At 38.4% G+C, this 14,580-nt stretch overlaps 1 protein-coding gene across 1 annotated transcript in view; it reads left to right on the top strand.

Annotated features, from left to right (window-relative positions):
* The window catches only part of LOC128736261 (uncharacterized), a 63,957-nt gene that overhangs the window by 33,815 nt on the left and 15,562 nt on the right, over positions 1-14,580 (top strand). The window contains exons 6-8 of the mRNA XM_053830738.1: positions 7,773-8,303; positions 10,022-10,233; positions 10,305-10,600. Of these exons, the coding sequence (XP_053686713.1) occupies positions 7,773-8,303; positions 10,022-10,233; positions 10,305-10,600 (1,039 nt within the window). The remainder of the gene's footprint in view (positions 1-7,772; positions 8,304-10,021; positions 10,234-10,304; positions 10,601-14,580) is intronic.

Genomic DNA, 14,580 nt, shown 5'->3' with positions numbered 1-14,580 from the left:
GGTTAATACTGCTATAAAATATTGATATAGATTTATAATGTTCCAATACTAGTGAAAACTGTAAAGTTGGCTTCACTGTTAGGAAAAACTATATTATATTCTTGAATGAAAGAAAAATCGAAACTACAAAACAGGGGTGACATTGCGATTCTCGTTTCGAGTGATTTTGGTTCGTTTTGACCACGTTAAACAAATGGGTGAAACGAACCAAAATCACTCGAAACGAGAATCGCAATGTCACCTCTATTCGAAAACAGACATTTATGAAGCCTTCAAGTAGAAGGTGAAAAGCGTATCTTATGAATTAAAACTAATAGTGGAATTTTATTGTGAAAATAGGTTTGACTTTTCTTTCACTCAACTTTCGTATTCTGATAAGACGCTCAAAAACAAACTTTTATTATATTATATACCGTTTATGTGCTTCCACAACAGCGCAATGCTGCTTTAGCTTAAACCAGATTAATTTTGCTTTTTTTGTTATTTGCTTATTGCTAGGAAGTTTCATTTTGTTTACAGTTTTACATGAGAAATTGGGAATTGTTTGTTTCAAAACGCTATATCTCGAGAACGGGACGGAACACCTGATGGTTTTGAGTGATTCTTATGTAAAAAAGTCTGAGGAATACGCTGGTGTTTAAATTTTTGAGATCAAATTGTACTCATTGAGAGAAAAATACAAATTTAGTTTTCAGATCGAAAATAAAAGTATTTGGCAGCACTGCCGCAAAAAAACTAATATTTTTGTCGGATTCCTCAGATGATTTTCCATGAAAGTGTAGAACAAAGTTTTTTTCTAAATTGAATATTTACGCAGATATAAGCAAAAGAAAATAAGCGAATTTGACGAAAATGATGCCTTTTCTAATAAAAAGGGGGAGGGGGAGGGGTCTCCCCAAAAATCGAGGGAAAGTCCAATCGGCACCAAACTTGGGATTTTTGCTTCTTGACCCAAAACAAACAATCTGGCCGAGTTTGGTGAATATCAGAGAAGGTCGATTACAGGTGACTCGGACACTTGACGTGGAATGACCCGTATAATGATTTGTATGTAAAAAGCACTTAAAAGGCACTTTTTAAAATAACTAACTTTTCAGGGTACAATCAGATATAGACAACTGATACTTGCTTCTACAGGTTTTTTGTTGTACTTTTATGGGTGAGTTATTTGATCTTCCACCAATTACCACCTTGCGAAATATTAGAGTTCAAAGAAGTACTATTTTTCACCGAAAAAGCTTAATATCTCGGAAAATTTAGAAAACAACGTATAATGATGTTCTGCGAAAACGTGGATTTTAGTAAACAAAAAAACAAAACCAAAAAAAAAACTGTTTTTAGGAGTTTGTCTACAAATAATGCTTCATAGTTACTTTATATGCAGAGATACGGCTATGATGTCTTTGACAAAGTTGTTTGTATTGATATTTATTACATCTTTGCTGGAGGCTTCAAACCTGTATCTTGAATATATGAGAAAATAAATTTCATATTTCACTTTTAAGGGGATTAATCACATAATTAATCCTGTCAAATGAAGGGTTTTTTATACCAAGAAATATTGCTCAAGACATCATATGCAAAAAACCTCGTGTTTCGGCGTAATCTCACGCGGTTACGTATTTCGTTGTTTAGACCACTGTGCAGCCTGGCTCATAAAGGGTTAAAACGCCTGAAACACTCATGACCTCAAAGGAATCATTAAATAGCTCAAAAGGAACAAACAAAAAAATTATTTTTGGGGCTGATATAATCGAAAAAAACTGATATAATCGGGAGTAGATATAATCGGGACTATACTGTATAACCCAGTTGCAAGAGATAATTCACGGTAAAGAAAATTTAGATGTGTCTGCAGAAGCAAATACCGGCAATGTGGATAATTTTTTAAAACTATCAAACTGCACACTATTTTATATTTGCCAATGCATGGAATATAGGTCACATTTTTTGTTATCGTACAAAATTATTCGAAGGGTATTCCACTATTTTCTAGGAATCAGTGCTTCTATAAATTAAAAGTATAATAAAAACAACACATCTCAGACAATCTCTGTTTTAGCAATGAACAGTTTATAAACCAAGCATCCTAGCCACGAAAAGAAGTAGGAAAAAATCGTCTACAACGAGATACTATTTTCCAACAATTTTCATATTTTTTGGGTAGGTAGCCACAAACAAATTTAGTTTCTTTTATGATCAACTTCCGATTTCCGATGACATCCAGTTTATCCAAATTTACAATTTTAAATTATAAGTGATGATACAAAACTTTAAAGAAAAATTGGAAAATTATGTTCTGTCACGTAATGAAAGTTTTCAAAATATTAATTTTTTGTTTTTCTAATCTTTGATGACAAAATTTTCATGATAACAATTTTTGTTGTTCCTGAGTTGTGGAAGAAAAATTTGGTTTTCCATAATATTTAACTTATTCAAAAATTCATATCTCATGAACCAAATAGTACGCTGTGTGAGGAAGCAATTTCATTTGAAAATGTAAATAAATTGTCTGCGCATATACACAGATGGGTTACCGATGGATCTAGAGGTAGTCCAGCTCTTACTACTCCTGGAGAAATAACGGAAATACGGGGGAAAACGTGACAAAACCTAGACAAAAACTAGATAAACGTGATAGAAAAAGAGAAAACCCAAGTAACAATTCAATTCTAAAGTCGCTTGGTTTTACTTGAATTTTATAAAGGTTTTATTGCGGTTTTAATCATTACCTCTGGTTTGATTGTGATATTACGCAATACCAAAAGGATTCGGGTCATAACACACTTATAGCTAGCTATAAAACCATAATAAAACTGTTAATAAAACAAATTTATTATGGTTGCAACTGGTTGACTGCACCACGTTTCTTATAAACCTACCATAAGCGCGGCGTGGCAATACAATATGGCGCTCCAATCAAAATTGATCTTAAGACGGTTGCTTGTCAAACCGCAATAAATCTGTTAGTTTTAAAGAGCTTTTAAAACGGTAATACCCTGACCAAACAGATTTATTGCTGCTATTATGAAGAATATTAGAGTTCAACACCAAAATCATTTTTTATGCGAGGCCATATTGCCTTATTCCAGTATTTTTTTAGCTCACAAACAAAAGTTAATCTCTGCAAAACGGTTTGCAGAGAGAAAGTAATAATAAATTGGTTTTCCTGTCACAAGATGCAACTAAAATGATTTGTATGTATGTATGGATGTATGTATACCACCATCACTATCGGGCCTTTAGGTGGGGTCATCTCCCAGGTGATTCAGGCAGATCACATATGTCCGTCCTGCAGCTCTCCATTCGTTTAACATCCCGAACATATGAATAGAAAATTAATATTTAGTCAAGTAAAATGAATAATAATAAAGCGAATGAAATCTATACCTATAAAAATGGATTCCTGTCTGTCTGTCTGTCTGTCTGTCTGTCTGTCTGTCTGTCTGTCTGTCTGTCTGTCTGTCTGTCTGTCTGTCTGTCTGTCTGTCTGTCTGTCTGTCTGTCTGTCTGTCTGTCTGTCTGTCTGTCTGTCTGTCTGTCTGTCTGTCTGTCTGTCTGTCTGTCTGTCTGTCTGTCTGTCTGTCTGTCTGTCTGTCTGTCTGTCTGTCTGTCTGTCTGTCTGTCTGTCTGTCTGTCTGTCTGTCTGTCTGTCTGTCTGTCTGTCTGTCTGTCTGTCTGTCTGTCTGTCTGTCTGTCTGTCTGTCTGTCTGTCTGTCTGTCTGTCTGTCTGTCTGTCTGTCTGTCTGTCTGTCTGTCTGTCTGTCTGTCTGTCTGTCTGTCTGTCTGTCTGTCTGTCTGTCTGTCTGTCTGTCTGTCTGTCTGTCTGTCTGTCTGTCTGTCTGTCTGTCTGTCTGTCTGTCTGTCTGTCTGTCTGTCTGTCTGTCTGTCTGTCTGTCTGTCTGTCTGTCTGTCTGTCTGTCTGTCTGTCTGTCTGTCTGTCTGTCTGTCTGTCTGTCTGTCTGTCTGTCTGTCTGTCTGTCTGTCTGTCTGTCTGTCTGTCTGTCTGTCTGTCTGTCTGTCTGTCTGTCTGTCTGTCTGTCTGTCTGTCTGTCTGTCTGTCTGTCTGTCTGTCTGTCTGTCTGTCTGTCTGTCTGTCTGTCTGTCTGTCTGTCTGTCTGTCTGTCTGTCTGTCTGTCTGTCTGTCTGTCTGTCTGTCTGTCTGTCTGTCTGTCTGTCTGTCTGTCTGTCTGTCTGTCTGTCTGTCTGTCTGTCTGTCTGTCTGTCTGTCTGTCTGTCTGTCTGTCTGTCTGTCTGTCTGTCTGTCTGTCTGTCTGTCTGTCTGTCTGTCTGTCTGTCTGTCTGTCTGTCTGTCTGTCTGTCTGTCTGTCTGTCTGTCTGTCTGTCTGTCTGTCTGTCTGTCTGTCTGTCTGTCTGTCTGTCTGTCTGTCTGTCTGTCTGTCTGTCTGTCTGTCTGTCTGTCTGTCTGTCTGTCTGTCTGTCTGTCTGTCTGTCTGTCTGTCTGTCTGTCTGTCTGTCTGTCTGTCTGTCTGTCTGTCTGTCTGTCTGTCTGTCTGTCTGTCTGTCTGTCTGTCTGTCTGTCTGTCTGTCTGTCTGTCTGTCTGTCTGTCTGTCTGTCTGTCTGTCTGTCTGTCTGTCTGTCTGTCTGTCTGTCTGTCTGTCTGTCTGTCTGTCTGTCTGTCTGTCTGTCTGTCTGTCTGTCTGTCTGTCTGTCTGTCTGTCTGTCTGTCTGTCTGTCTGTCTGTCTGTCTGTCTGTCTGTCTGTCTGTCTGTCTGTCTGTCTGTCTGTCTGTCTGTCTGTCTGTCTGTCTGTCTGTCTGTCTGTCTGTCTGTCTGTCTGTCTGTCTGTCTGTCTGTCTGTCTGTCTGTCTGTCTGTCTGTCTGTCTGTCTGTCTGTCTGTCTGTCTGTCTGTCTGTCTGTCTGTCTGTCTGTCTGTCTGTCTGTCTGTCTGTCTGTCTGTCTGTCTGTCTGTCTGTCTGTCTGTCTGTCTGTCTGTCTGTCTGTCTGTCTGTCTGTCTGTCTGTCTGTCTGTCTGTCTGTCTGTCTGTCTGTCTGTCTGTCTGTCTGTCTGTCTGTCTGTCTGTCTGTCTGTCTGTCTGTCTGTCTGTCTGTCTGTCTGTCTGTCTGTCTGTCTGTCTGTCTGTCTGTCTGTCTGTCTGTCTGTCTGTCTGTCTGTCTGTCTGTCTGTCTGTCTGTCTGTCTGTCTGTCTGTCTGTCTGTCTGTCTGTCTGTCTGTCTGTCTGTCTGTCTGTCTGTCTGTCTGTCTGTCTGTCTGTCTGTCTGTCTGTCTGTCTGTCTGTCTGTCTGTCTGTCTGTCTGTCTGTCTGTCTGTCTGTCTGTCTGTCTGTCTGTCTGTCTGTCTGTCTGTCTGTCTGTCTGTCTGTCTGTCTGTCTGTCTGTCTGTCTGTCTGTCTGTCTGTCTGTCTGTCTGTCTGTCTGTCTGTCTGTCTGTCTGTCTGTCTGTCTGTCTGTCTGTCTGTCTGTCTGTCTGTCTGTCTGTCTGTCTGTCTGTCTGTCTGTCTGTCTGTCTGTCTGTCTGTCTGTCTGTCTGTCTGTCTGTCTGTCTGTCTGTCTGTCTGTCTGTCTGTCTGTCTGTCTGTCTGTCTGTCTGTCTGTCTGTCTGTCTGTCTGTCTGTCTGTCTGTCTGTCTGTCTGTCTGTCTGTCTGTCTGTCTGTCTGTCTGTCTGTCTGTCTGTCTGTCTGTCTGTCTGTCTGTCTGTCTGTCTGTCTGTCTGTCTGTCTGTCTGTCTGTCTGTCTGTCTGTCTGTCTGTCTGTCTGTCTGTCTGTCTGTCTGTCTGTCTGTCTGTCTGTCTGTCTGTCTGTCTGTCTGTCTGTCTGTCTGTCTGTCTGTCTGTCTGTCTGTCTGTCTGTCTGTCTGTCTGTCTGTTCTTTATAGAATCGAAAACTACTGAACCGATCGGCGTGAAGATTTGTATGTTTTGCAGGGGTTTTTGGGGCCAGGGAAGGTTCTGATGATGATGATTAGAGACCCCTCCCCTCAATATGAGGGGGCTCCCATACAAATGAAACACAAATTTCTGCATAACTCCAGAACTAATCAAGCAAATGGAACCAAATTTGTCATGTGTGGGGCGTTGACGGCAGGAATATTTTTTATGATGGTTTGAGACCCCGCACCCCTGTGGTAGGGGGATAAGGACTCTCATACAAATAAAACAGAAATTTTTGCTTAACTCAAAAACTAATCGAACTCGAGAAATTTTAGACTCTTCCATTTCATTTCATGACATTAGTCAATAACAAGACCACCAGAAACTATCAATAGTAACACTAGATGATTCAGCGCGAGACGGCCACAGGCCGTGACGGTTGCCGGCGACCCGTCGTCGAAAGCGCCGGCCAATGCGAGTGGGTAGCCAGCCCGCAAATTTCACCTCTATCTAGGTTTATTTATTTTCCTAGTTCTACCTTAGGTCTAGGATCACCCCTGCGAAATGGTAATTTCCACGAAAAGATTTTCCGTGAAATGGTGCATCCCGCGCCGCCCAAGGTTCGTGTGCATGGTATGGTATGAAATGGTATTCCGCGAAACTCTATATTCCACATTATGGTCTACCGAGAACTGGTGTTCCGCAAAATGGTATTCGGCGAAATGTTATATAATCATGGCGAATATTTAAATACTATCCGCTTTACTTTATCAGGCTTGGCAATGGGGGGAGTTGTTTTCTACTTTACTGTGAGGAAAATTTGTATATTAAACCACCCATGAACTCCTCAGAAACTCGAGATTGTGACAAAAGTCATCCGAGATTCACGATTTATGTACAACACAGTTTAGATTGTGGTAATGCGAAGTTTGTCATAATTAGAAGTTGATCAATTTAGAAAAAAAAAACATGTGGAAATTAAAAAATGAGTTCTTTCCAAGACGACAAATGGAAAGTAAATTAGAGAGAAATAGAAAATGATAACGCTATTATTTTCATTTTACATTCCATCGTAAAAGCGAAAGTAAAAGGGACAGCGAAATGATAAATCAAAGAATATGAAAAAGAAAACATGAAATATAAAATTAAAATTGTGGACAAGAAAACGTGCGAAAGCTTGATTTGAAATACAAATTATACGATGGTGAGATGAAAGTAAGAATTGAAACTATAAATTTTTTGTTCAATGATTGAAAGGATTGCTTCCGGCAAGGACGGGTGAACGATTTGAAATAAATGTTGCAAGATCAAAGGCTTTTAGCTAACGATCGCATAGAAGGAGCCACCTTTTGAATATCAAAAACGGCAGCACAAACACCTCACGGGGAACAGTTTGCGACTGAAAACTCCTAATGTGAAGGAAAGAAATAAATCAGAACTTTTCGACATCAATAGCAACATTGGTGCTGCTGTTGCTGTTGTTGCTGATGATGGCTGGCAGAGGCGAATCAGAGACTGGTTAGATCAAAAAGTGAAACCTGCAGCGATACAATAACATTTACAGTCTTGTTAGAGCGTGACATCCATTGGTGTCAACTAAAAGGATAGAGTGACAACAAAAAAGCATTAGTGTGGGTGAGGGAGGGCAGGTGCGAGGGATGATATCCTGTAGCCGGAGGATATCCGGTAGTTGCAACGAAAAGAATGTTTATTCCTACTTGACATCGATATCGATCGCTCCAGCGCATAACGGGAGTCGGTGTGTGAAGTTGGATGAAAATAAAAAATTAATACAAATGTTGTTTCGTTGATTGATTTTTCGAAGCAAATAAAAATGTTTTATTTTCCCTGAAAATATCTAAGTAAATCTAACCCAGTGTTCTTTTGTATTTTTTACTCAATCTTTTCTTACCGATAGGCATTGTTCGCATTGGAAAAAGTTCGATACATGCTAACAAGTTCGATGGGCGCTTCCGACTCACTCCTTTAAAAGTTGGAGACGACGAAAGTTATTACGAAGATAGTTTTCATTTTAAGCCGACCGACGGAAAGCGTCTCCCCCTCTGCTCGGGCCCGGTTTCGCGTCATCGCGACATAAAGGAAAATGCACTTTTTAATGGCACACATAAACATAACAGCAGCCCGGATCTGCAGCGGCATCTGCTACTGGAGCGCCGTCAATGGCGGAAGACATTGAGCCAAAGGCACCGTTTCAATGCACAACATCATCGACCAGCGGAGGCAGCAGCGGTGGCTAACGACGAAAACAGCAATATCGCAGCTAGGAAAGCGGAAACGATGCAGCAAACAGCGCAGTTTGCGAAAGTCAGTCCCGCTGCCTGCAAGGCTAAACAGGATGCACGCGAAAGTTATTCCGCGAGCAGCAATTATAAAGCGGATAAATTATCGAAAAGTATTTTGCTCTTTCTCGGCGGTGTTTGTCAACAAGGTACGTGTGTTAGGCAGATGTTGTTTCGTTCGTTTGAAGTTTTTTCGCCAGTGAGGCAAACTTGTTTATAATTTGAGTTCTATGATTATCACATAATCGACGAAAGAAATTGAAAAATGAGAAAAGTTTTATGGTGAAAATTATGTTTTCACATAGATATTGACTTTCAACTTTTTGGCACTTCTATGGGATTATTGGTTGTCTGGTTCAAAAACTGATTTCACGTTTCAGCTAAAATAATTACACATGCGTTTGTGTCGTTTACAAGTATTTCGTCAATGATGGATTTTCAATAAGAAACTTCAACATCAAACAAAGTGGTAAAGAAAGTAAACCACCATCCGAAAAGCTGAGCTATTTTAGGAAATTTCATTCCTTCAGTTAACTGCATAATCTGTTAAAAACAAGTGGCAGAAGAATTTGCCTGGTTGATTTCTACAACTGGTAATTACTAGTGCCAATTGCGGTATGACTGCAATCTGGACATCGCATAAAGTCTTTCCTTCCGAAAAATCTTTCCGAACAATTCACTGCTCGACTGGCTTACCAATTTGCTCGACCCTGCCACCCGAAGTGATACCAATTCCGCAAAACTATTTAAACTTTTGCACAACTCAATTGTCGAAAATTGTTCGGAAGAAGTTTTGCCCGGCGCAATCGGTTGTGCACCGTCTTTTTATTTATCCTTTCACTAGTTTGAGTTCTGCCGCAAAGCAGGTCCAAATAGCATCGGAAGAAAGCATCGAAAGTAGATTTCCGTTTCCGCTCCTTCTGCAGCGATACTTTCTTCGCCGGAGGAAGTTCCTCCGGGCTAGGAAACTATGGTACTAGTTGCGAACGCGTAACATGCAACGATGGTATATTTTCTGGCGCGCTCAGGAAAACAAAATATGGTCGGGCATTAGCAAACAAATGGTAATCGAATCGAAGTAGAAAAGAATTTATTGAACATCGAACGTTGCGGTTGCAATCCGATTGTTCGGTTCATGGAGCGAAATGTTATCAGTTCAGTTGGTTGTTTTCATTGTTCCCTCCTACCCACTAAACAATCGCTTTGGCAGCAAAGATTCATGGCTATTACCGCACTTCTTATGAATATTGAGGAAAAACAACAAACTAGGTAGGTATATGAGTTAGTTATTGCTCGTAATGGTTGAAACATCCTTCTCAGAACGTATTCGACGTTAAACGAATGTTTAATGTTTCAGTCGGGAATAAGCTGTAAAACTATTTTTCTTCAATCTTGTGTTCCATTAGTTGCGGTTTGATTTATTTTAAATGTGATATTTCGAAACTGGGGAGTAGAATAGAATAGAAAACATCGATTGACATTCACATCTTCATGTACCGTAGATTGGGTGTTTTGATTTTTTTACATTCGAGCATTTCAAATCATAAATATTTGCATAAATCAATTGTAACAATAGTGATAAATGGTTGGATAATATGTACCATCGATGTTGCCCATACCCGAAGACATAAAATCGACCCCACAGTGGTTCCCAGACTCTTATTCTGAACTGGGCGGACATTCTTAGTGGAATGATTGTTAAAATTGGGTAACAGAACATTTAAAAAATCTGTTAAAGGCGTTTAACGCAAAACAAGATGCAAACGTGTAAAAATCTAAACATTGATCTATTCTCAAATAAATTTTTATTACAAAAATATGTCACATTCTAATCATAACAATTAATACCTATTCTTCCTGACGTAAGGGTTATCTGAGATTCCGCATCTTCCCTCCGGCAAGTGCACATCACTATTCATCCTGCTCTTCGGCTACCTGATGTTTCAATTCTATTCGGCCAGCGTTGTGGGCTCACTACTGATGGCTCCTGCTAAGAACATCAAAACACTCCGGAATTTGATCGATAGTCGCCTGATATTGGGAATCGAAGATATACCGTACAGTCGGGATTATTTCATTGTAAGTGGTAGAATTTTTAAAAAACTAGAGCAGAAAACGTACATTCACCGTTCATCAATATGATCCCCCAGCGAACGCAGGACGAGGACTCGCTGGAGCTGTACCGTACGCGCATCAATTTTCTAAATGAAAAAACACTCCAAAATGAGTCGCACTTTCTGAATGCCGCTGATGGACTCGGTCTGGTCAAGGCCGGCGGATACGCATTTCATGTGGCCATTTCAGCCGGCTACAAAATCATTCGGGAAACTTTTAGCGAGCTGGAAGTGTGCGAGCTCGCCGAAATTGACATGTTCCCTCGGTCGGCCCAGTGGATGGTGGCGATAGTGCAGAAAAACTCCCCCTACAGGGATGTTATAACTTATGGGTAAGTGGCGGCGGGATAGGCGAGCTGTTTCGCCGGGCTTAACAGCGTTTCCCATTTTATCGCTTAATTTTCGTTTTCCGTTATAACTCTTTTTTTTTGCTTCGTGACGGCTAGAGCTAGAGCTATGAAAAAGCAAGCGTCCGCTAGAGTAGGTACACTCCTTCTATTCACTTTATAAACTATACACTGAAGTTAAAATATACACGTAATTAACTTTTTTCATTTAATATTAATTGTACCTAGCTCGTTTGTTTCTCTATCACTGGAGCACTACAAAATGTTCACAACTTTGGTGCAAAGTGCGATTGTGTGACTATTTCGAGCATTTTTGATAGAGTAGTCTATAGAATATGCAACATCCTCTCAAACACTTGATTTGTAAATTTTGTAAGCGTACTGCTGTTTGACCTGCTTTTTCGTTTATTCCGTATTTATCTATTCTAATTCAATTATTTCAATAGAGACTGCTATATAACCTTGAAATACACAACTTATAACTGTCAACGATGTTGTTTACTTTTATATTTTAAATGACTTAATTTTTAGTTTTTGTTCCATTTTATGACAATTTCAAATCATGCAGGAAGTTAATGGGGATAAGTTTGTAGAAGCTTACAGCAAAAAACTTTAAGGAATACATCCACAAGTGATTTAGCCGAGGGTAAATGTGTATCATTTCATTGTCATTTTCTTAGAGTTTGCGGTCCTCTAATTTTTATCCCTTTAAGCACGGAGGATTTTAGTTACGATATTTTTGGTTTTTGGATCAAGATAAATTTTTTTTATCGCTCGAGATACCAAAACCAGTGTATTCTACACATTGCAATAAATGTTTGCTAAAATACCATTGCACTATGGGCAAAAACGAGCCGAAAAAACGGATTCAATTAAGATATGGCCTGCAGGCTGATAAAATGTAGGTGATCTTATGTAAAATTTTCCGGAGAATCGCATGGTGCCCACCGCTTTCCTGTTTGTCATCGGGAAGTGCCCGATCTTGCTCATTTTCCCCTATTTTTAACATTTTTTACTCTTTTTGGACTATACCAAGCCAGGTTTTGAAAAAACAAAACATGAAAAACCTAATTATTTTGTGTAAAGAAGTCCACAGAATTGAATAGGGTTGACCCCGTTTAGTTTAGAGCGAGATCATCGCTTCGAGGCTCATTAACTTTCAGCCTCTGAAGCAGCGGAACGGTCGCTACGTAGCTATGGAAATACGCGCAACTTTTTGCTAGTTAAGTTTTTACTAATCTTAATACAACAGATATACCGGAACGTCCAGATTGGCTTAAAACATTCAAATGTTGATCCAAGAATTTGTCTTAGAAAATACCGTAGTTAAATACATCATTTGCCACACTGCTTTATTATTTTACAATTTATAAATGACCAGTTTTAGGTTCCGGTAGTACTCTAAACGGAAGTTCCGTAGTGTGGAGCATGAACGAATGCTCTACAGTATAATGTATTCATTGACTGAAGTTTTTGGAGCGTCTTAATAGAATACGAAACCTAAAAAAAAAAAAACTTTCGAAGTTCGAAAACAGAAACTGAGGAAGCCTGCAAGTCGTAGGCGAAATACGTATCTGTCATTGAATAAAATACACATAGTAGAATTAAATTGGATAAGTTTTCTTATTTTTTATTTTTATGTATTCATTCTTACTGACTCAAAATGAGATGGCAGCAGCAAATTTCTCAAACGAGCTCGCCTTCAAACTTATGACGTGAAAAAATAATCCCACTGCGATCTGGAATATCTCTGGGAAAATGGATCCAAAATTCGCTCATATATTATTTTATTGAAGGTCAATCTAAGGTGGTTCTTTGAAGACAAGTTGTATAAAAATCGATCAAAAAATAGTAAAGATAGAGCCAAAAGTGTAACGGCAAGTACACTAATTTTTGAAGTCCCGGCGGGAACGTAAAGGTTAAAGTAGGTATGCAATAAGGCCGAACCTACACAATTGTGTAGGTATGAAAAACAATGTGCATAAGTAAGTTGTAAAAGTTATTTCGCGTAAATTTTAATTTACATCAATTAGAAATACTTATTACCAATAATTTTTTATCCAAGCAATTTCGAAATACGGATCCAATAAGAAAATACGACAGATAAAACTTTTTGCTGTTTTCACAAGATTTTGAAGACTAGACAATAATTAATCCAAACACAAAAGAAAACCTCTTTTCAGCTATTTTCTATTTTTTTACGTGTTACGATGTTTACACAAGAGATTGGCGCCATATATGTAAAAGTACGACGTTTAGAAAGGAAAGGAAAATTTTTTAAAAGTAGTCATGTCTCACCTACACAATTGTGAGGGCTCGGGCTTAAAGGGTTATGTGAATTTTCGCTGGTGGTTTTGCATTTATAGTCCTACGCGTGCAACATGAATAAATTTTGCGTCGGTTCCAAGCTTTCTTAATTGAAAGTAGAGCAGTCAATCTCAAAAAATGCTTATAAACTGGTAGAAAACCATAATAAAACTAAATAAAGCAAATTAATTTTGGTTGCTTATATTTACCACGACGAAACTAGTTGGCTGCACCACAGCTCTTACAAACTTACTATAAATGTTTCAACGAGAACGCGTAGCAATACAATGGCGTATCAATACAAAATTGATCTTATTGTCGTTGCTTCTCAAATCTTCAATGAATCTGTTAGTTTTATAATATTATTAAAATAGTAACACCCTGACCAAATAAATTTAGTATCAATCGGTTTTCATGTCACAGAAAGCAACTAGAATTCTGCTATAAATTGAGATAAACTAATTGAATATGTTGTTTAAATAAGGCTATTGCAAATCATTTTAAAAGTTTTTGTCGCCCCCCTTGGAAATTGGCTTGAAAAATCGGGGGACAAACAAATAATTTGTAGGATATGAGTCAATTTTTTTTATAAAATCAATTGTCTGTAGGCTCTACATTCTGAAAAACTCGAAAAATGAGTGTACGAGTTGACTTAACGCTTCTAGCACGAAACAGAAATGGAAATTCGAACAATGGAATTTCCGAAAATTGTCGAAAAAAATTTGCCTTGGTTTTTGTCTTTTTTCGTAGATTTTTGCATAAAAAATAATAACGTATATATTATAAGCAAGAATAGATTCGGTTTTCAGGTTAAAACTTTAAATAAAAATGCTTAAAACCCATGTTTCTTTTGCTCGATTATAAAATTTACTTTGTTTTTATTTGCACCTCCCCCCGCCCCTTCAGTGTCCGAACACCGGAAGCACAAAAACTTTTTAAAATATTTGTAATGGCCTAACTGGTTTCGAAAAATATGATGGTGGATTGATTTTAGCCACTTACCATTCCAATTTTGTGCACAATAAAATTTAATGCGCATATGGTGAGCAACTCCAGGAACTGAACTGAAAATTTATAATTTTTTCGTTAGTGTGTTTTATTATGATCGCTATAAACCAAATTGATCATAATGGTTGGACAGTAAAAATTTAACTTTTCTTCACACGTGACGTTACAACGTTTTGATTCTTCTTTGCACAGTATTTGTGTTTCAGCTGGGAAAATCGTTGAGAAACCCCCAAATATTATTATATATTTGGAATGAGCATAAAATTTCCTAATAAAAGTGAACAAATTAATAGCATTTGCTTTACCTAGATTGTTTTGGAAAGCAAATATGTAGCGTGACGTTACAACGCGCCAGAAATTCGTCTTTTGGTTCTCCTGTTAAAACATATGAAAATTCTGTTCTCCTTCAAATTTTATCTAAAGACTTTCTTCTATGATTTGATAAGAGATGAATACTGAACAACTTGCCATGTTTAGAATTCCGATAATTAGTGAAGTTAATTTTTAAACAGCTTTTACATTTCGTGACGTTACAACGCTCTGATTTACACAGAGAAGGTCGTAGGTCCGTTGTAACGTCACGAAAAATCTTTTCAGTTAATATTCGTTAATTGTCGCTGTTGCTGCCTTCTGTACATAAGGGATAATCC

This window comes from Sabethes cyaneus, chromosome 2 (genome assembly GCF_943734655.1).
Source record: "Sabethes cyaneus chromosome 2, idSabCyanKW18_F2, whole genome shotgun sequence".
NCBI lineage: Eukaryota > Metazoa > Arthropoda > Insecta > Diptera > Culicidae > Sabethes > Sabethes cyaneus.
Note: the sequence above shows the minus strand (reverse complement) of the source record. Positions and strands in the feature narration are given on the sequence as shown.